At 38.7% G+C, this 26,870-nt stretch overlaps 1 protein-coding gene across 1 annotated transcript in view; it reads left to right on the top strand.

Annotated features, from left to right (window-relative positions):
* Positions 1-26,870, top strand: part of hppy (MAP4K3-like protein hppy) — a 73,973-nt gene that overhangs the window by 8,234 nt on the left and 38,869 nt on the right. The window contains exons 2-5 of the mRNA XM_028303216.1: positions 24,055-24,258; positions 25,191-25,297; positions 26,043-26,181; positions 26,787-26,859. Of these exons, the coding sequence (XP_028159017.1) occupies positions 24,055-24,258; positions 25,191-25,297; positions 26,043-26,181; positions 26,787-26,859 (523 nt within the window). The remainder of the gene's footprint in view (positions 1-24,054; positions 24,259-25,190; positions 25,298-26,042; positions 26,182-26,786; positions 26,860-26,870) is intronic.

The following is a 26,870-nucleotide window of genomic DNA, read 5'->3' as shown; positions in this document are numbered from 1 at the left end:
TCATCTGAAATGTTGTCTGTTGTCTACAATAATAAAATACTCAAACTACGGTTTATTCTGCAGACAAGCGAGCCACCAAAAGTCATTCACTTTTCTGCAGTAGCCGTAGGGGAAAAATGCAATAACCTCTCTTCCCCTCCCCAAGTCAATTTACATGCGCGAAGAGTGTATTATCTTATGGCACTTATCGAGTTACCTACGGGAAATGCTACCGGGAAGCCAATGCTTGTCACGGGAAAATTACCCTTATGGTACTCAATAAAATTGAAGAGTCGCCTGCCGCCGGAATTTTTTACCCTTTTTTCAACTTCAGTTTTCCCTGTAAAAGTCAAAATGTATTTATTTGCATTGAGCAAAAGCGGCGCCTGTTCCCAGACATGACGAGTGAACCAGCCATCACTTGACTCAAGTTCAACCATAATTATTTTAAGGAACTAGCGGCCGCCCGAGACTTCGTTCGCATGGACCCCGTTTTACCCCCTTAGGGGTTGAATTTTGGAAAATCCTGTCTTAGTGAGCACCTACGTTGCAAAAGGAACCTCCATGCAAAATGTTAAACCTCTAGCACTTGTAGTTTCTGAGATTTCGTCATGAGTGAGTAAGACAATCTCTTCTACCTACTAATAAATGTTATAATATGAGGATTGAGGATGGATAGAAGTTTCTTTGTTACTCTACCACTTCCGATTTAAATGAAATGTAGTATGGAAATAGTTTCAGAAAGAAACGTTTTAGTAGTAGAAACCTAATGAAAATATTAGGATAGTTTTTGTCCCGGTTTTTGAAAGGTGGATAACACATGCGATAGAGACTATTTGTCATTGTGCTTTAGAGTTTCTTAGTAAATAAATGGACAGGCAAAGCCGCGGGCAAAAGCCAGCTACAAATACGCCGTTGTACAAATAATATGTAGGTACTTGAATATCAAAGGAATTTTTACCCACAATACCTACAGCTGTTGAAAACAAAAAGAAAGAAGTGACGTAGGCGTCTATCATTAACGTCTGGGGGACATGTGTACGCATTGTCTGCCGTTGCATGTGGTACACTAGGGATGTTATGGTTCTGTAGTTTCGGTTATGGATACGGTTACGGATATAGGAATAATATTATACCAGTTACGGTTACGGATATTTTTTATTTCGGATATCCGAAAGTTTCGGTTACGGTTACGGATATCTGTGCTTTAGAATGCAATTTGCAATAGTTGTCCAACACGGTTCATTCATGGCCGCACACTTTACATCGAATAAAAAGTAATAAAAAAAATAAAAATGGATACTAGATGGCATTATAAAGGTAAATCAGGCTGTTATGCCTTTACATAATGCTATACAAAAACAATTTGAACTGCCTACATCCGAAACTATCCGAAACTTTTGAATCGGTTACGGTTATTTTTTTATTTCGGATATCTGAAAGTTTCATTATGAGGTGCCTTATGTAGTTGTGATAGAGCCCATTTTAGAACAAAAATGTGAAGCCTGATCTGATTTCTGTAGTAGGTACATTGTTGATTACTCTTTGGGTTTTATTTTGAGACGGCATGTTCGTAATCTTCGTGTTAAGACAAACATTGGAGCATCTTATAATTGTTGTTATAAGTGCGATTTTTGAAGAAAGTTTTTACTTTGTTGAGGGTTTTATAGGCCCTCAAGAAACGCTTCTCATTTATGAATCTATTCATAAACATGTAGGTACTAGAAATGACAGATCATTATAAATTAAAGCCTATGTTGTTATGATGTTTAAACTATAATAATGCCGAGTTTCATCAAAATCCGTTCAGTAGTTTTTACGTGAAAGAGTAAAACAACCATATAACCTCACAAACTTACGCAGGACTTTTAGAAGGAATATTAATTCAGGCACACAGCTTATGTACCTACTGGATATCCTTCGAAGATGTATGAACCATAGAGTCTATAGTTATAGAGTAAAGAGTCGGCGTGGGTGCCAATTTGAATAGCCATTCACCAAACCCTGTGACTCCACACAATTGTCACGCAATATCTAAATTATTCCATCCAATAAATACATAACCGCCTGTATTGTACATTTGAAAGGCTAATCTACTGAAATGGTAATGCGTTTGATGCGGCGTGAATTTACCAATTAGTTTTGTTTGGTGCAGAGAAATAGTGAAGTTATGTACAATTGTACATACAATATCATCTCTTGGTAAAATTAGCTGTGTGGTTCTGGCACTCTTGTGGCGGAGTTTTGAGCTGACCTCAGATCATAGAAGGGAATAGATGTGAAACGGGGGCGTGACGCGTGTCTCCGCGATATGCCCAGAAACGAACATCGGCCGCGTAGCTAGGTTAGTCGCGATTCAGTCGTACTAAGGAAATGTTCTCCGATATTTTGGATAATGCGTCGTTACGTGCAATAAAACAAGTGAAACGAAGAACTACAGGAACAATGGAGTCATTTACTACATGTAAGTATTGCAAATCCATTGGTATTTTGCTTATAAATAAAAAAAACTAAACATTTTTACGAACGAATTCAGTGCCGTAACAGTTACTGCGATATCGAAATCAGTGGTGATAAAAATTCTAACACACTTGTACATTGACGATTTAGTTAGCAACCACTTTATGTCATGCTTAACTACTGCGCAATGTATTTAATTTCTTCCGATATCCACGGTCGTGTGAAAATACACAGTACGGCCGCATGTGCCGGTCGTAACATAGTGCCGTGCTCGTGTTCTAATGCGGTTTCCTATTATCGATAAATAGAAGTAAATTATAATTTTCTATTTTGTAATTTTAAATAAAAAAATTACAGTTAAATCAACCTATCTCAAAAACTATAAGAGATACTTTGATCAAACCAAAAATCGTTGAAAGAGTTAATTAGCATGCATCACCTCTATTTTTTTTAGAATTTTATACCNGTTGTAGTTACGCGCGACTTCATATCTATTCTCTTTCTATGATCTGAGGAGCTGACACTGTGTAGGTTTGTTGTCGACACGAAAAAAAGAAGAAGTGTAGAATAGGGAGTTCTACAAGAAATTTTCACCTTTATACATCTATGGTGACGATAGCGGAACGGCCATGCCAACACCTATTTTGACTAAGGTGTACCTAGAGTTTGTGAAGTTATGGCGAGTATAGGCGCACACCACCGATTTTTACCGATTTTGAGTCGGGCTGTTAACAGGGTTCGAAAGGATAATTATCATTAGTTATCTTGATAATAATAACAGATGGATAATATCGGTTGATAATAACAAAAAATGCGCAAGTGAAAGTGAACTGTGTATTCGAAGTTTTCGAACGTGTATTTCCGCACTTGCGTCTAGTGGTGGACGTTATTTAACAATGAGGGTTTTCGCGATTGAAAAATCCGCCAGATGGCAATACGTAGACGGGGTCCAAATGCTGCATGATTGGTGGATTTTGACATGACATTGACAGATATGTCAAAATCCACCAATCATGCAGCATTTGGCTTGGACCTCCCGTCTACGTATTGCCATCTGGCGGATTTTTCAATCGCGAACACCCTCATTAAACAGTATGGACATGTATGGAAGTGCGCGCATTATACCGATTTGGTATCGGCCGATTCTGCATACAAATTAGAATCGGGCCCAACTATCGGCCGACTAAAAGTATGGAATTTTTTTGTATGGAGTTTGACAGACTTTTGACGTTTGTTAAAGTTAAAGTAAGATAGTGCAAGCGCACGTGACATTGGCGGAACAGTGTGCCCTGTGGCGAAAAACACAAGTTCATCGCCATTAAAAGAAGAAGAAGAAGATAATGCAACCCAGCCTGTCATTTTTTTTTGTCTGTCTGTCATTTTTGTAAGCTATTTCTTTCTTGTTGTGTCATTAAAGTAACTAAATCTTAGCACAGTCACGGATCCGGTTCCTCAGTGTCATTACCAGGTTCGACGCCCAGGCAAGGCCGCGCACCGTGAAAGTAGCGGTATTCCTAGGGTTGCCAAACTTGCCAACATGGTCGGTATTCTCCCGACCTTTGTTTGTCATTCCCACTCCTGACAAAATTCAATCTCCCGACAGACAACTTCATTTTAGTGCTCTCCCCCCGCCGCACTTGGCGCCTGTGACGACAACAAGAATTTTGACGTTTTTGATATTATTTTCTTTTAGGCTGGTTTTAGAATCACGCTGACGCACGATGACCGTCAACGCTGAGAGCCGAAATGAATGAGGCTGGTATTAGAATCGCGCTGACCGCTCGCTGATCGTCGGCGCTGACTGATCAATATGTATGTAATTGAAGGGAACGTTCCTGAGTGACGCTGATCGCTCGGCGCCGACGCTTCATATATTTCGGCTGTCAGCGCTGACGGTCAGCGTGACTATAAAACCGCAGTTGCACCGTTTTACTCTTAACACTAACAACTCGTCGAAAGTCTGTCAAACTCCATAATAATAACACCGATTATTTTATTTTATTTTATTCGTAAAACAAACAGCTTACAAATAAATTGCATAGATACAACATAGTTGGCCAAAGCCTATGGTTATACATAGTTACGGTTAAAGTTCTGTGGTGACGCAGCAGTAATATTGTTTCTCCTGACCAAAGTCCCAAAAACCTGAATTAAAAAAAAAAATCTCCTAATAAGCGGGTCTTGATTCTGGAAACCCTAGGTATTCGCTGTGACTAATAACAAACATTCACAATGTTTGTTTGTGTTATTCGTCTATTGGAACTGCCCGTGACCTTTACGCTTTGGTATTTGGGTTTCTTTTAGATACATTTTTAGGAATTATTGACCAATTAGGATTTAAACCTCATTAAATGTAGATTAATTAAACAATGATTTGTCACTAATTAACTCCCTTAAAGATACTGTATTTTAGCACTTTAATCATAATTACATTTCAATCAAAATGGTATTTAATATTTATAATTAGATTTTTAATTGACGACCAATGGAGCTGGCAAAGCAGTGATATCATAGGTTCTAATGCTACAAAACTTATAAGAAAAATGTATTAACAGCTCTCAAAAAGTATGTCAATTGATTGGCTAGTCTACCCAATTGGAAATGTAATTTATTTTCGTTTGTCACAAAAATACTTAGCACAGAAACCTAGTTTATATGCACATCACTATTAATTCTTGTACCTATTAAAAATCTTTAGTGACTTATCGCTAAAATAGATAGGTACAGTTAGCGCCAAATAGTTGGTGACACCCAAAGTAGCCAAAAAGTTCGCAACACGTCTTTGTTATAATTGGAATAAGGTAGTGTTGCAGGGTGGATAAAAATCACGATTTTTTTATTTTAATAAAAAAAATCAGATTTTTTAAAAAAAATCACGATTTTTTTTATTAATTTGATTTTTTTATTTTTATTAGGTTCTGCGATCATTTCTTTAGTTTTTCTTATGAAATACATTTTTATTTACTTAGAATTGATGTATAGAGCTGGCAACACTGCCAAAAAAATAAATTATGTGGTTATCTGAAAAAATCGCAAATGTGTTTGTATGGAAAAATATATTTTTTCAGTTTTTCCATACAAAACGACAATTTCATAAATTGACACCTAATATTAACATTGTCTTCGAACATTACAGTAAATTGATATAAACTCCAAGCTTTTCATTAATTCCATTTTCGGTCATTGATTTAAATCAGTGATTTTTATTAAAAAAAAATCATGCAATAAAAATCGTGATTTAAATCATGATTTAAATCAACTTGATTTAAATCATACAACCCTGTAGTTGTCAACTTTTTGGCCACTTTGGGTGTCACGAACTATTTGACGCTGACTGTACAACAAGGTTAACATTGTGGCACCGTATGTAGATTAGGAACAGTAATATAACAAAAATGTTAGGCTAAAGTGATCTGTACAACTATTAATGTCTATTATTTTGTCTAATGACAAGAATGCGTGTATAATTAAAATAACTGCTCCTAAATCTATAATGTATCCAGTACTGTTACTTGTTAATTTATTTTTAACTGGCAGACAGTTGTAACCGAGTTTGTTGTTTGCGCTTCTTCTCAGCACTTGCCAAAATCAAATCAAATCAAAAGATTTGAGCTGACAAGCTGTAGAACAAAATGCTTTTTAAATTTGCAGATTTGTACACTTATAAAGAGTGCTAACTTTTTCATCTTTTACTAGCTTTGCCTGCGGCTTCGCTTGCGTGACTTTCAGTGTCACAGAAATTCTATAGCGCACGTATCCTCTTTCAAATATCGGGAAAAAAATATCCTTGTTATGTTCCCTGGGGTTCAAACGACCTCTACATACAATAGGTAGACTGGTAATAGTGGTTGGGCTTCATTGAAAGAAAGAAGGAAACATTTATTACGATGAACATCACTTAGTTAATGACAGAGAACGTATACGGAAAAAAGACAGAAATAGCAATAAATATTACAAGGAAATAAAAAGTGAACTGAGCAGTGCTATCCTTTCGCAACAGCGATGCCCATCGCAATGGGACTCCACTCAGCATATGCCGTGGCCCACGGTGGGGAAGGCCACGATGCTGGTTTTCCGTGGGCCCCATGCCGAGTGGAAGTCACGGACACTAAGAATCGATTTGAACTGGTCAAACTGGTCGCGTCATGTGTGGTCTCTCAACGGAATCTATAGCAGAAACTTAAATGTAACTAGAAGTTGCAGTTTCGATGCAGTTGCGTTTCACCGTGTGTTCTGGGCCAAACCTAAACTGCATATCATATCAACAAGACCGTTTAAACATTGGAGGCCAAGCTGTAGATCCTGGCTATACAGAAGTTGTAGTGGTGGGATACGTCTCGTAATGTAAGAAATAGTGTTTTTAAAAATTAGTCGACTGAAAAAGTCCCAAGTTCCATCGACCCGCGAGAAAATTAAATAATGTTTCATTGACCGAGCTTCCGCTCGTCTGTGACTAACGTAGTCTGGTTCAGTAACTCCTGTACACCACAGCACATCAACCTACACAGTTTTGTTGCAAAATCACCCTTATCACAAGTACGTAAGAGCCTTTTCTGTTTAGTTTGAGGTGCTATTGTCTGTACAGCAGCGTCAAATAGTTGTGACACCCAAAGTAGCCAAAAAGTTCGCAACACGTCTTTGTTACAATTGGAATAAGGTTGTGTTTACAACTTTTGGACACTGGATGTCATGAACTATTTGACGCTGACTGCACACGACAGCACAGTTGTATTAGGGGTGTTATGTACCTTCCAGTTTTCCTGAAGGAACCTTTAATTTTCTAGGAATTTAGTAATATCTGAAGTTCTGAACTGTATTTTGGAAAGAATCAAAAATTTTCTGCCAGTCTTTGGTGAGGACTATCGTCTCAATAAATCAAGTAACGCGGATAACTNGACGTCCCAATTGGGACGTATTTGAGTATTCACAGCACGAGCGCTTATAACATATCTGCTTTTGTTTTTATATAATATCATTGGTTCAGTACCAATATTGCCAAAAATGAAATTTTTAAGTGGGCTTATTTTTGAGTAAGGTAATTTGTATTGTCGATAATATTTTATACATTTTTCGGTAATATTGCTTAGTAATATAGTGTCAATATGCGTTCAATATTACTTCAATATAGCAGAAAGAAGAATATTGTACTGTATAGTAATTTTATTGACCCAATTACTTTTTTCTTTATAAATATGCAAAATACTAATGTAAAAGTTCCAACATTTTTTTTTAAGATTAGTAATTTGTTATTAACACAAATAACCGGCGGCCTACCGGATAGTTACCGGATATCTGTTTCATCTCTATTAAAGACAGTAAAAAAGAAACTCAGAATGAAACCTTTAGTTAAGTAGGTACCTACCTAGTTCATCCAAGACAGCGATTTTCCACTAAAGTAGTGTTCTTCGCCTATAAAATTCCTAGTTTCAAATTAACAAGTTTCAATTAGAGTACGATTTGCAGGCCATTTAATGTTTGGTTTGTTTTTGTTCTACCCGATCGCTATCGTCACCGGGCCGTAACGATATAGTGTTTTAGAGGAAACACTAGTTATAAAATAACGCTGATTGCGATATTAATGATAAAAATTAAAAGATTACTCGGCCTATGCAGTAAACAGGTTTTCTTAAGTTTTTTATTTTAAGAAAGCGTCTAAATCAGTCAATTTTGCTATCTCTACAGAAATATTTAAAAAAAACAATGTTTTTTTTTCCATAATACAGAGGGTACAGTCAGTCACATTTTCGTGACTCGTGACATCCTTGACAACACAACTTTGTCGTACCAATAATTGAACTTTTTGGCTACTTAGGATGTCACGACGAACTATTTTACGCTGACTGTACTATTAGTAGACCTAACCATTTGCCCTTTTAAGGGCTGATTTTTCAATAGTCGGATAACTTTTAACTAAAGAATAAGTTTGGCACATTGACAGTTTCAGTATGAGAAACATGTCAAAATGACAATTTTATTCTTCGGTTAAAAGTTATCCGACGATTGAAAAATCGGCCCTAAGTGAAATTGATCAAAGAATTAGGGTTTATTAATTCATCACCTTCACGTTTTTGACGTCAAAAACATCTCTATCTACACACAAGATTCATCAAAATTGGTTCAGCAGTTTTGAAACAGAAACATAACAGTTACTCTCGCTTTTATGTAAATATTAGATTTGCATCAGCCCATATCAACCTTCCGCATTGTGCATCCAGTTATAGGCAGATTGCTTGATATTCATTGGCATTGAACTAAATGTAATACAGTGGCTGCACATCATACTATACAGTTTTGTCGTAAAATAGCATCTATTTCCACCACATAGAGTGCTCTCTCAAAGTGGCTGACATAGCCCAACAGATTAGCGACCTGAAGTGGCAATGGGCAGGGCACATAGTACGCAGAGCTGACGGCCGATGGGGCAGCAAGGTTCTTGAGTGGAGGCCTCGCACTGGAAAGCCCATCGTAGGACGTCCACCCACAAGGTGGACCGACGACCTCATAAAGGTAGCAGGAAGGCGCTGGATGCAGGCCGCCACCAACCGGCCATTGTGGAAATCATTGGGGAGGCCTGTGTTCAGCAGTGGACGTCCTATGATGATGATGATGCGAGTGCTAGGTTTTAAGTATCAAAATCCCATACAAACTATTGTTAGCGTGAATTTCGATAAATTATAACCTGTAAAATAGGATGCTATCTAAGAATGACATAACGTTGCAAAAATGCATCAAAATCTGTCAAGTAGTTTCGGGGCGAAGAAGTAACCATATCGACCACAGAATCACACAGTCGAAGATAGTACAGTCAGCATAAAATTTACAACACAACCTTATTCCAATTTTAACAAAGACGTGTTGCGAACTTTTTGGCTACTTTAGGTGTCACGAAATATTTGACGCTGACTGTACCTATACGTTTTCTGGCAATATCAGTCATATTAATTTGATTTCCATGTAGGTATTTCAATCTACGCGAACAAAGTCGCAAGAAAAGGCTGTAAGATTAATAAAACTACTTATTTATAGCAAAACAATGGACTTCTTAATGCCCTTCAGTACAACTCGATAAGTTTATTATAAACTCCTTGAGTGCAATACAATGTGAAATAAAAACATCGATATGTCACGTGATGTACCGAAACGAATCGATAGCGTACGATAGATATTTTATAAACAATATAAATGTTTTGTTCTAGCTGACTAGGTTGAGAACAAGTGGTTTTTAATTTTGTCTGTAGCGAAATATTCTACTCTTAACTCCATTTTATTTGGTCAGTTATTATAGAGAACTAACATATAAGTAAGATTGGTACTAATTTAACTCTCATTTTTATTTTTAGCAACATCTTTTTCACTTCCTCTCAGCGCCATTGATATGTTGTCCCGGAAAGGCGGTAGAGCAAGCTATATTTGGGACGTGTAATAATGCTCTGAAGAGGGCCTTTAATAGTTCGTTCGTTCGTTTCAGCCGAAAGACGTCCACTGCTGGACAAAGGCCTCTCCCAAGGATTTCCACAAAGACCTGTCCTGCGCCGCTCGCATCCAGGCACATAGGCAAAAAGGTGCCTGCCTGCCTTTACTAGTAAAGATTTTAATTTGGATTTGTATCTCACCAGGCCCCTCTTTTCTACTGATCACTCTGGGCACGTGGAAAAGAGGGCCCAGGGCCCCGCGATCTAAGAAACCCCCGTCTGTTCTAATAAAAGATCTTTCTCCAGATGAGAAGGGCTTCCCTTGATCCTTATGTGCCCAGGGCCCCTAGTAGGTTAAAGACGGCCCTGTATCTCTAGGCTTTCTTGTCGGGGAAAAATGCATAAAATTGCATACCTACCCTGCGGGGATAGGATAGGTTATGTGGGACTCACCAAGTATTTTTTATAAACAACTAGCTTTCCGCCCGCAGCTTCACCCGCGTGAAATTTAGTTTATCACAGATCGTCATAAATTATAGCCTATTGTAATAGTTGCTATGCTATGCTTGCTGATGAGGGATGGGTTACTCCGAAGAGTGCTAAATAAAACCGACCCGTTTGAGTGCTGCTCATACACTGATTTATTACCGAGTGATTCTACAGGCGTGAATTAAAACTAGGTCAAACTTATACGTAAAGTGTTTAACGCCTACTTAGCAATAAATGATTTAACTATATAAAAAGGAAATGTGCAAGTAATAATGTACGATGGCTCGTACACCTATCTATATGTTATTCTGGGTTATAAACAATTATACTGTAAAGTTTCATAAAAATCCGTGTTTTTACGTGAAAGAGTAACAAAGATCCAGACAAACCAGTCTTATTTTTCGAGACAATAATAATAATGTGAGTCGTCCTGAGAAGATGCACTGTAGAAATCTGTCACTGTTTTCAGTCTCTTTTCAATAACTTTAGTTCAATTAAATTTACAATTTCAAACATACATTTTCACGTAATTTTCTCTATTATTGAACATCTGAAATGTTGTCCACAAAATACTCAGACGCCACGAGTTTATCCTGCAGTCATGGAGCCACCAAAAGTTACTCACTTTTCTGCAGTAGGGTAAAAATGCAATAACCTCTCTTCCCCTCCCCAAGTCAATTTACATGCGCGAAGAGTGTATTATCTTATGGCACTTATCGAGTTACCTACGGGAAATGCTACCGGGAAGTTAATGCTCGTGTCACGGGAAAATTACCCCTATGGTACTCAATAAAACTGGAGAGTCGTCTCCCGCCGGAATTTTTTACACTTTTTTCAACTTCAGTTCCCCAGTTTTTATCCTATAATATAATGTGTATTAAAAATGTGAAAGATGGATGTTTGTCACTCTTTCACACTTAAACCACTGTACCGATTTAGGTGAAATTTAAAAGATCCAACCTGTAGTTGGATGCGGGATCCGTAGGACCGGTCCCTCTTTGTGGAAATCCTTGGGGGAGGCCTTTGTCCAGCGGTGGACGTCATTCGGCTGAAACGAACGAACGATAGTTTGAGACCCAAGGAAAAACAGGATAGTTTTTATCCCGGTTTTTGGAAAGGGGATACGCGTTACAATAGCGACTTTCTGTGACTGTAACTAGTTTAACCATTTTATCTTAGTAAAAAAAGGACATGCAAAGCCGAGGGCAAAAGCTAGCTATAAATTCGCCGTTGTTCAAATACTTGAATATCTAAGGAATTTTACCCACAATACTACAGCTGTTGAAAACAAAAAGAAAGAAGTGACGTATAGTCCAGTAGAATTAGCTTTTAAATCGGAAATAATTCCTACAAAAGATTTTTTTGCTTTAATGGCTTCATTGGTTGCCCATTAAGACTCTCCTAAGTTTTCGACTTCGACGGAGTTGTGCTTAAGTGGTGGGGGCCCCCGAAAGCGGCGTTTTTTCGGTTTTCCGGTTATACCGCGTAAAGGACTTACCCTATCGAAAAGTGGTCTTCATGACGGTTAAAGGGCACTTAATCCTGCATTGAATAAGACCAAATTCATATGTTTTGGACAAACCGTTCTCGCGCTAAAGTTCGACAAAGTAGAAAATATACGTATAATTAATGATGACCCTCTCCACGTCCAATGGCTTGTTAACCACATGCTTCCAAGCCTTGTAAAGGGTCGCCTTAACCAGTGTAACCCTAACAAGGCTCACGAATTTGATTCGCTTATCCTTGTTCGTCCCAGCCGTTCCTTAACTGCGGTTGCTGCACCTCTTCCTGGCACTCACCTGAACGACTCTGTGTTACCTACTGTGGCTGCCCCTCTTCCTTGTATCCTCCTGCATGACTACGTTGCCTAGCAGTATGCCTGGTCTAAGGTTCGACGCCAAAAATCAACAACAACAAGTTCATATTAAACGCTGAAGAGTTTTTTGTTTGTTTGTTTGAACGCGCTAATCTTAAGAATTACTAGTTTGATTGAAATCATTATTTTTGTGTTGAATAGCTCATACATTGAAGAAGGCTATAGGATATATACAATCACTCTACGACTAATAGAGGTGAAGCAGTAAAGAAAAATGTTGCAAGCACGGAAAATAGTATTTAAACTATTTTCACGCGTACAAAGTTGATTTTGTGGCGTCGAACCTTGGACCAGGCATATAGCTAAGCAATGCAATCGTACAGGCGGGTACAAGGAAGAGAGGCAGCCACATTAGGTAACACAGAGTCGTTCAGGAGAGTTTCAGGAAGAGTTGCAGCAACCGCAGTTAAGGAACGGCTGGGACGAACAAGGATAAGCGAATCAAATTCGTGAGCCTTGTTAGGGTTACACTGGTTAAGGCGACCCNTCTGAGGAGCTGACACTGTGTAGGTTTGTTGTCGACACGAAAAAAAGAAGAAGTGTAGAATAGGGAGTTCTACAAGAAATTTTCACCTTTATACATCTATGGTGACGATAGCGGAACGGCCATGCCAACACCTATTTTGACTAAGGTGTACCTAGAGTTTGTGAAGTTATGGCGAGTATAGGCGCACACCACCGATTTTTACCGATTTTGAGTCGGGCTGTTAACAGGGTTCGAAAGGATAATTATCATTAGTTATCTTGATAATAATAACAGATGGATAATATCGGTTGATAATAACAAAAAATGCGCAAGTGAAAGTGAACTGTGTATTCGAAGTTTTCGAACGTGTATTTCCGCACTTGCGTCTAGTGGTGGACGTTATTTAACAATGAGGGTTTTCGCGATTGAAAAATCCGCCAGATGGCAATACGTAGACGGGGTCCAAATGCTGCATGATTGGTGGATTTTGACATGACATTGACAGATATGTCAAAATCCACCAATCATGCAGCATTTGGCTTGGACCTCCCGTCTACGTATTGCCATCTGGCGGATTTTTCAATCGCGAACACCCTCATTAAACAGTATGGACATGTATGGAAGTGCGCGCATTATACCGATTTGGTATCGGCCGATTCTGCATACAAATTAGAATCGGGCCCAACTATCGGCCGACTAAAAGTATGGAATTTTTTTGTATGGAGTTTGACAGACTTTTGACGTTTGTTAAAGTTAAAGTAAGATAGTGCAAGCGCACGTGACATTGGCGGAACAGTGTGCCCTGTGGCGAAAAACACAAGTTCATCGCCATTAAAAGAAGAAGAAGAAGATAATGCAACCCAGCCTGTCATTTTTTTTTNTTAGGAGAGTCTTAATGGGCAACCAATGAAGCCATTAAAGCAAAAAAATCTTTTGTAGGAATTATTTCCGATTTAATCAATTTTTGTGTTTAATTCTACTGGCCTAGTAGGCGTCTATCATTAACGTCTGGGGGACATGTGTACGCATTGTCTGCCGTTGCATGTGGTACACTAGGGATGTTATTTCGGTTATGGATACGGTTACGGATAAAGGAATAATATTATACCGGTTACGTTTACGGATATTTTTTATTTCGGATATCCGAAAGTTTCGGTTACGGTTACGGATATCTGTGCTTTAGAATGCAATTTCCAATAGTTGTCCAACACGGTTCATTCATGGCCGCACACTTTACATCGAATAAAAAGTAATAAAAAAAATAAAAATGGATACTAGATGGCATTATAAAGGTAAATCAGGCTGTTATGCCTTTACATAATGCTATACAAAAACAATTTAAACTGCCTACATCCGAAACCATCCGAAACTTTTGAATCGGTTACGGTTACAGATATTTTTTTATTTCGGATATCTGAAAGTTTCGGTTATGGTTACGGATATCCATAACATCCCTGGTATACACGGCATATCAAGTTATATTATGAGGTGCCTTATCTAGTTGTGATAGAGCCCATTTTAGAACAAAAATGTGAAGCCTGATCTGATTTCTGTAGTACATTGTTGATAACTCTTTGGGTTTTATTTTGAGACGGCATGTTCGTAATCTTCGTAAGTTAAGGCAAACATTGGAGCATCTTATAATTGTTGTTATAAGTGCGATATTTGAAGAAAGTTTGCACTTTGCTGAGGGTCTTATAGGCCCGCATGAAACGCACGCATTAACTCATTTATGAATCCATTCTTAAGCATATGTAGTTACTAGCAATTACAGATCATTATAAATTAAAGCCAAGTTGTTCTGATGTAAAACTATAATAATGCAGTTTCATCAAAATCCTTTCAGTAGTTTTTGCGTGAAAGAGTAAAAACAACCATATAACCTCACAAACTTTCGCAGGACTTTTAGAAGGACTATTTTATTAATTCATAATGCCCCAGCTTATGTACCTACTGGATATCCTTCCAAGATGTATGAACCATAGAGTCTATAGTTATAGAGTAAAGAGTCGGCGTGGGTGCCAATTTGAATAGCCATTCACCAAACCCTGTGACTCCACACAATTGTCACGCAATATCTAAATTATTCCATCCAATAAATACATCAAAACCGCCTGTATTGTACATTTGAAAGGCTAATCTACTGAAATGGTAATGCGTTTGATGCGGTGTGAATTTACAAATTAGTCTTGATTGTATGGTGCAGAGAAATAGTGAAGTTATGTACAATTGTACATACAATATCATCTCTTGGTAAAATTAGCTGTGTGGTTCTGGCACTCTTGTGGCGGAGTTTTGGGCTGACACTGTGTAGGTTTGTTGTCGACACGAAAAAAAGAAGAAGTGTAGAATAGGAAGTTTTACAAGAACTTTTCACCTTACATCCATGGTGACGATAGCGGAACGGCCATGACAATACCTATTTTGACTAAGGTGTACCTAGAGTTTGTGAAGTTATGGCGTGTATAGGCGCACACCACCGATTTTTACCGATTTTGAGTCGGGCTGTTAACAGGGTTCGAAAGGATAATTATCATGATAATTATCTTGATAATAATAAATAACAGATGGATAATTATCGGTTGATAATAACAAAAAATGCGCAAGTTAAAGTGAACTGTATTCGAAGTTTTCGAACGTGTATTTCCGCACTTGCGTCTAGTGGTGGACGTTATTTAACAATTAAACAGTATGGACATGTATGGAAGTGCGCGCATTATACCGGATTTGGTATTGGCCGATTCTGCATACAAATTAGAATCGGGCCCAACTATCGGCCGACTAAAAGTATGGAGTTTTTTGTATGGAGTTTGACAGACTTTTGACGTTTGTTAAAGTTAAAGTAAGATAGTGCAACCCAGCCTGTCATTTTTTTTTCTGTCTGTCTGTCATTTTTGTAAGCTATTTCTTTCTTGTTGTGTCATTAAAGTAACTAAATCTTAGCACAGTCACGGATCCGGTTCCTCAGTGTCATTACCAGGTTCGACGCCCAGGCAAGGCCGCGCACCGTGAAAGTAGCGGTATTCCTAGGGTTGCCAAACTTGCCAACATGGTCGGTATTCTCCCGACCTTTGTTTGTCATTCCCACTCCTGACAAAATTCAATCTCCCGACAGACAACTTCATTTTAGTGCTCTCCCCCGCCGCACTTGGCGCCTGTGACGACAACAAGAATTTTGACGTTTTTGATATTATTTTCTTTTAGGCTGGTTTTAGAATCACGCTGACGCACGATGACCGTCAACGCTGAGAGCCGAAATGTATGAGGCTGGTATTAGAATCGCGCTGACCGCTCGCTGATCGTCGGCGCTGACTGATCAATATGTATGTAATTGAAGGGAACGTTCCTGAGTGACGCTGATCGCTCGGCGCCGACGCTTCATATATTTCGGCTGTCAGCGCTGACGGTCAGCGTGACTATAAAACCGCAGTTGCACCGTTTTACTCTTAACACTAACAACTCGTCGAAAGTCTGTCAAACTCCATAATAATAACACCGATTATTTTATTTTATTTTATTCNATCCGTCCGACTTTTTTTATAGGTCCATGATTATGATAGCTTTCCGCCCGCGGCTTCGCCCGCGTGGAATTTTGTCTGTCACAGAAAAACTTTATCGCGCGCGTCCCTGTTTCAAAAACCGGGATAAAAACTATCCTATGTTCTTTCCCGGGAGATAGTTTGTATCTCTATGCCAAATTTCATCAAAATCGGTTGCGAGGTTTAAGCGGGAAAGCGTAACAGACAGACAGACAGAGTTACTTTCGCATTTATAATATTAGTTGGGATTAGTTGGGATATGTACTGGGTGCTCCAGTTCCATTATACGATTTCAATCGTTATTAACCTCAACCAACAATGTTATGAAGTAGTAGGTAAAGACACTCCACTTTTCAAAACAAGCAATCCAAAAACATCTTTACCAAAAATGTATAATTTGTAAGGATTGGTTAAATTAGTACGTGCGTACTTGCAAATCGTCAGTTGCAGCTTGCAAGGAGCCTTTAACCTCAATTATTTTTTGTCCTACCTGCCCTTCGAAACAGACATTTGGCAAGTGCTGAGAAGAAGCGCTGCAACAAACTCAGTCACCACTGCAGCACTGTCTGCAAAATCTAAAGGATATGCATTTTATAATGCTATTGGCTGATAATGGCTCTACCATTCGTAGACCCTTACAATACAATGTTAAAGACAAAGGATTGCACANTTATTTTATTCGGAATACAAACATCTTACAAATAAATTGCATAGATACAACATAGTTGGCCAAAGCCTATGGTTATATGTACATAGTTACGGTTAAAGTTCTGTGGTGACGCAGCAGTAATATTGTTTCTCCTCACCAAAGTCCCAAAATCCCGAATTTAAAAAAAATATATTCTCCTAATAAGCGGGTCTTGATTCTGGCAACCCTAGGTATTCGCTGTGACTAATAACAAACATTCACAATGTTTGTTTGTGTTATTCGTCTATTGGAACTGCCCGTGACCTTTACGCTTTGGTATTTGGGTTTCTTTTAGAGAAATTTTTAGGAATTATTGACCAATTAGGATTTAAACCTCATTAAATGTAAATTAATAAATTATAATTTGTCACTAATTAACGCCCTTGAAGATACTGTATTTTAGCACTTTACTCCCAATTAGATTTCAATAAAAACTGTATTTATAATTAGATTTTTAATTAAACTGGCAAACCAGTGATGTCATAGGTTCTATTGCTACAAAACTTATCAGAAACATGTTTTAACAGCTCTTAAAAAGTATGTCAATTGATTGGCCAGTCTACCCAATTGGAAATATAATTTATTTTCGTTTGTCACAAAAATACTTAGCACAGAAACCTAGTTTATATGCACATCACTATTAATTCTTGTACCTATTAAAAATCTTTAGTGACTTATCGCTAAAATAGATAGGTACAGTTAGCGCCAAATAGTTGGTGACACCCAAAGAAGCCAAAAAGTTCGCAACACGTCTTTGTTATAATGAGGGCTATCGTTTTTATACTTAACAGTTGGCACCCCTGGCGATTGACAGGACCTTACTCTACAGTGGCGCCATCTTGATGAGTGCAAATGCGATAGTCCTCCTACCACTTTAGCACTCACCAGTTGGTGCCACTGTCTTCGCTACTAGCAAGTGACAGGATCTTACTCTACAGTGGCGCTAACTGGTGAGCGCTAAAACGATAGCCCTCATTGGAATAAGGTTGTCAACTTTTTGGCCACTTTGGGTGTCACGAACTATTTGACGCTGACTGTACAACAAGGTTAACATTGTGGCACCGTATGTAGATTAGGAGCAGTAATATAACAAAAATGTTAGGCTAAAGTGATCTGTACAACTATTAATGTCTATTATTTTGTCTAATGACAAGAATGCGTGTGTAATTAAAATAACTGCTCCTAAATCTATAATGTATCCAGTACTGTTACTTCTTGATTTATTTTTAACTGGCAGACAATTGTAACCGAGTTTGATGTTTGCGCTTCTTCTCAGCACTTGCCAAATTTTTGATTTGAGTTGACAAGCCGTAGAACAGAATGCTTTTTGCAGACTTATAAAGAGTGCTAACTTTTTCATCTTTTACTAGCTTTGCCTGCGGCTTCGTTTGCGTGACTTTCAGTGTCACAGAAATTCTATAGCGCACGTATATCCTCTTTCAAATATCGGGAAAAAATATCCTTGTTATGTTCCCTGGGGTTCAAACTACTTCTACATACCATAGGTAGACTGGTAATAGTGGTTGGGCTTCATTGAAAGAAAGAAAGAAACATTTATTACGATGAACATCACTTAGTTAAGGACAGATAACGTCGGAAAAAAAGACAGAAATAGCACATAAATATTACAAGGAAATAAAAAGTGAACTGAGCAGTGCTATCCTGTCGCAACAGCGATGCCCATCGCAATGGGACTCCACTCAGCAAACGCCGTGGCCCACGGTGGGGAAGGCCACGACGCTGGTTTTCAGTGGACCCCATGCCGAGTGGAAGTCACGGACACTAACCTAAACTGCATATCATATCAACAAGACCGTTTAAACATTGGAGGCCAAGCTGTAGATCCTGGCTATACAGTAGTTGTAGTGGGATAAGTCCCGTAATGTACGAAATAGTGTTTTTAAAAATTAGTCGACTGAAAAAGTCCCAAGTTCCATCGACCAGCGAGAAAATTAAATAATGTTTCATTGACCGAGCTTCCGCTCGTCTGTGACTAACGTAGTCTGGTTCAGTAACTCCTGTACACCACAGCACATCAACCTACACAGTTTTGTTGCAAAATCACCCTTAACACAACTACGTAAGAGCCTTTTCTGTTTAGTTTGAGGTGCTATTGTCTGTACAGCAGCGTCAAATAGTTCGTGTCACCCAAAGCAGCCAAAAAGATCGCAACACGTCTTTGTTACAATTGGAATAAGGTTGTGTTTACAACTTTTGGACACTGGATGTCACGAACTATTTGACGCCGACTGTACACGACAGCACAGTTGTATTAGGGGTGTTATGCACCTCCCAGCTTACCTGAAGGAACCTTTAATTTTCTACGAATTTAGTCAATTCTGGACTGATTTTTGGAAAGAAACGAACACTTTCTGCCAGTCTTTGGCGAGTCATCTCCTCAATAATCAAGTTAACGCGGTTAACTAACTACATACAGGGTAGAAACAATAAGTGATCTCACTCCATTATTTCTAAACTAACATTTCGAAAAACTGGTTACTCATCCTGAAAATGCTTCACGAACTCTATCAAATGGTATTAATAAAATAGGTTACATAATAAATTGGATCTATCCAAAAATTCAATGTTTCCAGCTTCCATACTTTGCTTGGTGCTCCAGTCCCATTGGACCATGACAGAGATCTATTTGCGGTTCCCAAAATCTTTGTTACTACTACCTTCATGAGGGTATAAAGGACAACCCACATTATTAGAGAAGATAATCAAAAATATCTTTCAATCTACTGTAATGATCTATAGGATATGCCCATTCGATAATGCTATTGGATGATAATGGCTCTACCATTCGTATATCCTTACAATACAATGTTAAAGACAAAGGATTGCACGTGTGTATGTGTATGCCACGTGTGGTATTGTTTACCAAATAAAAACTGCTGGCGAGCTGGGCGTCTGCCACAAAACTGCCCGTGGGTATTTGAGATTTTATTACCAATTTGAAATTACAACATTTTTTTAGACATCTAAATTATGTGTTTATTGTTTACAGAGGAAAAAAATGAGATTCTTGTTTTTTTTATCCCCAACGATCTCACCTGATGGATAGCGATGATCAGGTCGCAGGTGGAAGCGAGCTTACCATAAATACCATATTAGTTTATAGCTTTCCAAAATTAGCAAAACTGGGAAGTTCTTCTTACGAATCCTTCTTGCCTAAGGATGAAATTTACCAATGGAATCAGGAGATGACACATGCTAAGTGTTTATATCAGTGCTTCCGCCCTTGGGAATTTCCAATATTTTTGCGACGACTCTGATGATACTCCTCTGACATTTGCATTTAGGTCTTAAAGCCAGACCAGCAGCAGCAGCGGCTATCATTTCCAACTACATCAGCGGTGTCCTAACGTGTCGACATTGTTCGCGCACGTTTACCAACAAGATTGGCTACTGTAGCCCATGTGTGGGCACATGATAGGGCAGCCCAGCGTAGCCCTCTTATTGCGGACTAAAGGAATTTTGTCGTAGTTACCGTAGCCGAAAGCAAAGAATGGAAGAAAATAAAGAAAATGGTGTACTAAATACTGTGCAGTATTTAACTGCACTTTAGCTAAATACGACGATACAGACGATATCGCGTGAAGTGAAGCAGTTAAAATTGAATGGAGAGGTGGGAGATCGATTTTGGTGGTATGCTTTGGTGTTCAAGCTTTCCGCAATGGATTCCATGGTGTACTAAATACTGTGCAGTATTTAGCTTAAATACTGCACAGTATTTAGTACACCATTTTCTTTATTTTCTTCCATCATACACAAGAATACGCGTGCGTGAGTCAATGTTCGCTCGTATGTGAGGCCTTGTCGAATAGTATCCTGTAGGTGGGCCATCGTGAGTGTTTTGTTTTCGATGTAATCTCGCGAAGATGAACAGGCCTGGTAGTACTAGTGTTTAAAGCATACCAATGGGGAATCCATTGCGGAAAGCTTGAACACCAAAGCATACCACCAAAATCGATCTCCCACCTCTCCATTCAATTTTAACTGCTTCACTTCACGCGATATCGTCGCGGGAACAGCCGTAATTTTACGGCGCGTTATCGAATCGGATCCGTTACGTTTTCGGCGCGCAGGTACCGTTGCGCGCGCGCACTGCAAGCCAATTAGACCGCTTTTGGGATAATAGGGTCAACGCTGTGCCGCTGCTGTGCGGTACGACAATACCATGTGGTGATATGCTATTTATGTCCTTAAAACAACACTACACACTTACACTACACAGACAGAAAAAGTGTATTTTTTATATTTTTTTTAGTCAGTTTAAATGTTTATTTTTTTTTACTCATTTTTTTTTCTAAGCCCCCGTGACCATTTTCTCGACCAACACCTCAAGAGAAATGGTGGTGGCTGGTAGTCCTTGGCGGCACATGCTGAGCCACCTCCATTCGCTTTTCTTTAAGTTATTTTAAGCTTCTAATAAAATTTTGTTTCTTGTAATTCCTTTTATGTGTAAAAAGCAATAAACTTTTATTTATTTATTTAAAAAAACTTTGGTTATTAATGGGATGACTTTTGGTGGCGACAACACGTCTGTTTAAATACTTTGTAACAGGTGTTGTTTTGCAACTGTAGTAGATAAACCTAGGCTTAAGAGATACTCTAACTAAGATGTTGTTTTGATAGAGATTATGTCAGAGAAAATTTTAATTTATTTTAAACAAGTTTCTGTCAATACAGTAGCCTGTGTACATGATAATATCTAGCTACGTGCGTTGCCTCACAAAAATAAATATTCGGCATTGTTGCGTGTGGATCTAACAGAGCTGAATTAAACCACTTCCACTCTTCCCGTGGATGTCAAAGAACGGGACTATTCCCACCGCTGCAACTCCTGTGTAGTGTGTAGCCAGGATCTACAGCTTGACCGCCAATAAAAACCCAACCAGTGAAGGTCAAGTTTGTCCCGGGGGAAAGTTACTGTCATGGATGTCAAAGAAGATTAATGGACAAATCTGACGAATGACTGGTTTCCTCAACCCTTCTCTTCGTGATGCAAGAATGTGTTGGGACTTGGGACGTGTACCTGTCTTAACTTGAATTACAGAGGGCTCAGTGTGAGTTTACATCAAGACAGTGTTTTCACTAGCGAGCGCGTTAAAAAAAAATGAAAATTTTGGTTCTTGAAAGTTTCCGCTAGGGGCGCTGTACAGTCTGTCATACATTTGATGTCACTTTTTTACGCAGTCACTAGTGAAAACGTTTAATGTAAACTCACACAAATGTCATACCTAGTGCGGGGACCAAACCCACGATCTTTGGCCAAGTTTATCACCACTGCGCCTTAGCGTTTTCGACGAAAATTATACTAACTAAATATTCATTGCAACGGCTTCGTCCATTGTATAATGTTATTATTACATATCATGAGAACGTTCTATTTACAATATCGAAGTAACAACAATAACAAGGTCAGCTCTAAAATTAAGCAAAGTTAACGTAGCATACAATAATATTTTTAGAAAGTAATGACGTTTTATATGTTCTGTAACGTAATTAACGTAACTATTAAAATTCTTGCGCGATTATTGCTTATTTTTACGCAGTATGTTGTTTAATTCTAGAGTTCCGTACTCAAAGGGGCTATGGAACCCTATTAGTATGCTGTTCTGTCTAGAACTAAAACCTTAACTTCGAACTCCAATGTTCTGATTAATTTCGTTGCGGGTCCAATGACAGTTTAACTTTCCTCGGGACAAACCTCACCTTCACTAGTTAGTTTTTATTAGCGGTCAAGCTGTAGATCCTGGCTACACAGGAGTTGCAGCGGTGTGAACGAGAGGTGGGAATAATCCCGTTTTGTTCTGTCTAGACTTACAGGTGAAACAATCTATTAAAATTTAAATTCTTTATTATATTATAGGCCCTTTTCAGGGCATTTATACTCGTCTCGTACATGTCCCAAATACAAGTATAGCTTGCCCTATCCACTTCAGGAGTTTCAGGACAACTCATCGGCTAATTAATAATGTGAATAATATAATTTATATCAGGACAAAGGTTTTTTAAGCAGAAGTTTTATTTAAAGAGAAGTGAAATTTTCTCCATCAGCGAATAAAACTCATTTAATTTATACTAAACTTTTTGTTCGGGTGTGTTCTCGCTATAAAGACTTTCTATACGATCGAAGCATTGTTCCAATAAATAAAAAGAAGACAAAATGTAGCTATAAAATATTTTCCCATACATATAAAAATGAAATAATTAACAATGCAATTATCGTAGAAGCACATAATCATACTGAAATTCTAACCGTAAAGACTAACGCCTGTATTCATAAACGATGCTTGCTTAAGTGAAGCAGTAAATCGAACGCACAGCGTTGAATAGAGCTCTGTGATTGGTTCATGTCACCCTGTGCGTCCACGCACACTGTGAGACCTCACTGTAATGTCTGTGAATTTGAAACAAAGGCGAGAAATCGCACCCTTTAATATGACGGCCAGGCGACCCCACTTGCAAACTGAATCAGCGAATTAACTTGACTGAATAAACGCGGTTCAGTGACCCGGCGGACGGACGACTTTAGTGATTAGTGTCCAAACAGGGCCGATCTTTAAATTATGACGGACATTTTTTTGTTGTTTAGATTTGGTTAGATTCTATGGGTGAGCGTTGACGTTTTAGGAAGGTAGAATAAATTGGAGTTGTATTAATCATCCATATTAAAACTTTGAAGAATATTAAACATATTTTTTTATTCAGGCCCACGACTTCCTTGCATGAATTTCCATCTGTTAGATAAACTTTTGTTCAAAAACACATTATTTCTTAGCAAGAGTTTGATATACATTTTTACATTTCCAACATACAGGTAGCTTCTTATACACGGTAAAAGTAACACAAGCCTAGTCTTCCAATGCTCCCAGCTTAGCCCCTAGACAAAGTTACAAACATGTCAGTTTAATTTCAAAATCTACTAGGGGCACTGGGGCATGTCACGTCTGTCTGTATCGAAACTTACTGACGAAGGCACATTAGCTAAATACTAACCTCTTATTTCGTTTTAAAAGGTGCTATTTTCTAATAAAAGTTAAGTTCGATCGAGTAAGAAGACTAAAATTTAGAGCTAGAACTTATGGCCCTCACCAAACTATGACTAACTTAACCATATTTTTCTTTCTTTCCAGGCCAAAAGGCTTAACGGCAACGGAGAGCTGGCCGCCATCAAGGTGATCAAGCTGGAGCCAGGCGATGACTTCGCCATCATCCAGCAGGAGATCCTGATGATGAAAGACTGCAGGCATCCAAACATCGTCGCGTACTATGGCTCCTACCTCAGAAGAGATAAGCTGTGGATCTCCATGGAGTATTGTGGAGGAGGCAGCTTGCAGGTACGTTTTAATCTATGGGTTTGACTTCATCATTCGGCAGGAGATCCTGAAAATGAAGGACTGCAGGCACCCGAACATCGTCGTGTACTATGGCTCCTACCTCAGAAGAGATAAGCTGTGGATCTCCATGGAGTACTGTGGAGGAGGCAGTTTGCAGGTACGGATTCAATCTATGGGTTTGACTTCGCTATATCCAGCAGGAAGTCCTGATGATGAAAGACTGCAGGCATCCGAACATAGTCGCGTACTATGGCTCCTACCTCAGAAGAGATAAGCTGTGGATCTCCATGGAGTAAGTATTGTGGAGGAGGCGGTTTGCAGGATTCGGGGATACTATAAATAAACGAGCTTCTGTCTACCTGGACCAAATTCAGTTATTTCACCTTCCTAACCCATCGGCCACCGTGGAAAGTGTAGGCCAAATCCTTTGTTTGCCTCTGATAAATAAAAGAGGTCGTATTCCAGCAAATGTTTAACCTTTTACTTTATTGGGTAGCCACTATGCACCTCGAAGATGTAACTTAGGCCTCTCATACGATGGAACGACGACCTAGGGAAGGTTGTGGGAAGCGCATGAATGCAAGCAGCGCAGGAAAATCTTTGGGGGAGACGTCTTCCGGCTGAGAAGAACTGTGTATGGCTGTGGGCTCTTTCAAATTAGACGTCTCTTTACCACCATACTTACTCTTTCTGCATGACCCGTGGTTGACTGGCAGAGAATGCCATCCGGCATTAAGTCCGCCACAGTGCATTGTTTCTTTGTTTGTTCTAAAGTTTAAATAAATAAATAAATAAAATACTTGACTTAAAATTTTCCGTGTACGGCTCAAAATTTTTTATTTGAAATGCCCTACATCCTTGAGGAATGCCTTTGTCCAGAAGTCTCTGTCTGTGCCGTTACATTATTTTTTTTTGTCTTTGGCATGTTGCAGGACATCTACCACGTCACCGGCCCGCTGACGGAGCTCCAGATAGCTTACATGTGCCGGGAGACGCTCACCGGCCTGTCGTACCTGCACAGTATGGGGAAGATGCATCGGTATGTCAAAACTAAAGGTCCAAGATGGGCTGCAGACTGCAACCGCAGGCTACACTGCGACTAGAGGCTGCAGTTGACCGCAGTGAAAAAGAAAATGTCAAAGGAACCAAGCCACCACGGCTTGCAGTTTGCGGTCTGCGGTCCATCTTGGATCGTCCATCAGTCAGTGCCTGAGGCGTGGGAGCGGCACGAAAAGGTGTTTTTGTGACGTCAAACTTTTTCATATTTGTATTCTCTGTCACGTCATATTTAATTAATTTTAATGTCACTCCTCCCGTGTCGCGCTCCCATACATTAACCAATGATTGAATTAAGCACTAGATCTATAGATTTCAATTCTATTGTCGGTTGTAGTCAACAAACACAAAATTCTTACGAGTTAATTTGGCTCTATCCTTTGTAATGTCCAAACTTTAAATTCTTTATAAGCAGGTAGGCCTTTTTCATTACACTTATACACGTCCCAATATAGCTTGCCCTACCAAAACTACGAAAACATAGTTAGTGCCGAGAAGTAGCGTAAGAAACTCGGAAAATTAATGAATGTTCTTTCTTTCTTTCTCGTTTTTACGTTTTTTTTTGTTGGAATTAGTATTAATTTAGCACAAGGCAATATATTCAAATTCACAAAATAAAAAAAATACAATCGAATTGAATATCTCCTCCTTTTTTGAACTCTGTTAAAAATTATGACGATTCACGCCACTCGATATCAAACTTCAAACAATAATGACCTCTATTCCAGTGACATCAAGGGCGCGAATATCCTGCTGACAGAGTGTGGGGACGTCAAACTGGCGGACTTCGGGGTGTCAGCCCAGATAACAGCCACTATCAACAAGAGGAAGTCCTTCATTGGAACTCCTTATTGGATGGCGCCGGAGGTAACAAACCCCTTCTAACTTACTAGTCAAAATTACTTGTATACTTGATTTATTAAGTAAGTTTTTTTACTAAACTTTTATCTGATGGTAGCAGAATTGATGCCACTATATTTTGAACTTTGGTGAGGTAACATTAGGTTCAAAACCAATGAAAAATGTTTTTCTCTATACTTAGAGAAAAACACTTTCTTTCACTTACTTAATAAATCAAGTATACAAGTAATTTTGATATACCAAATCTCACTCATATAATATTGAGACGAAGTTAACGACATCTCCCAAACTAAAATCCATCAAACCGTTTAGGCTACAGAGCAAAGAAAAACCATACCACGAAAGAAAAACATAACCCTCCTTCTGCCACAGTTGGTTACAAAGGTTTAATCTGTCGTTTAACTGGAAGTCGATGTCATACTTTCAACTCTTTATATTCTTCTGAATGAATATGTTGTGGGTTCATAATATCCTTTAAGGCTAAGACAATAGAGGACAGCCGAAAATTTGCCCTACCAGTTGTGTCAGATTTTAGTTGCACTTTTTGTTAATAAATTGTTACAAGCAAAAAAGTTTTCATTAATAAAGGAAATATTATTATTATTTCACAGGTAGCAGCGGTGGAGAGGAAAGGTGGTTACAATCAACTCTGTGATATTTGGGCGTGTGGCATAACTGCTATAGGTATGTTTTAT

Source organism: Ostrinia furnacalis, unplaced genomic scaffold, assembly GCF_004193835.3.
Source record: "Ostrinia furnacalis isolate ACB-3 unplaced genomic scaffold, ASM419383v2 OfSCF0093, whole genome shotgun sequence".
NCBI classification, from domain to species: domain Eukaryota; kingdom Metazoa; phylum Arthropoda; class Insecta; order Lepidoptera; family Crambidae; genus Ostrinia; species Ostrinia furnacalis.
The sequence above is the reverse complement of the archived record's forward strand: the minus strand, read 5'-3'. Positions and strand labels throughout refer to the sequence as shown.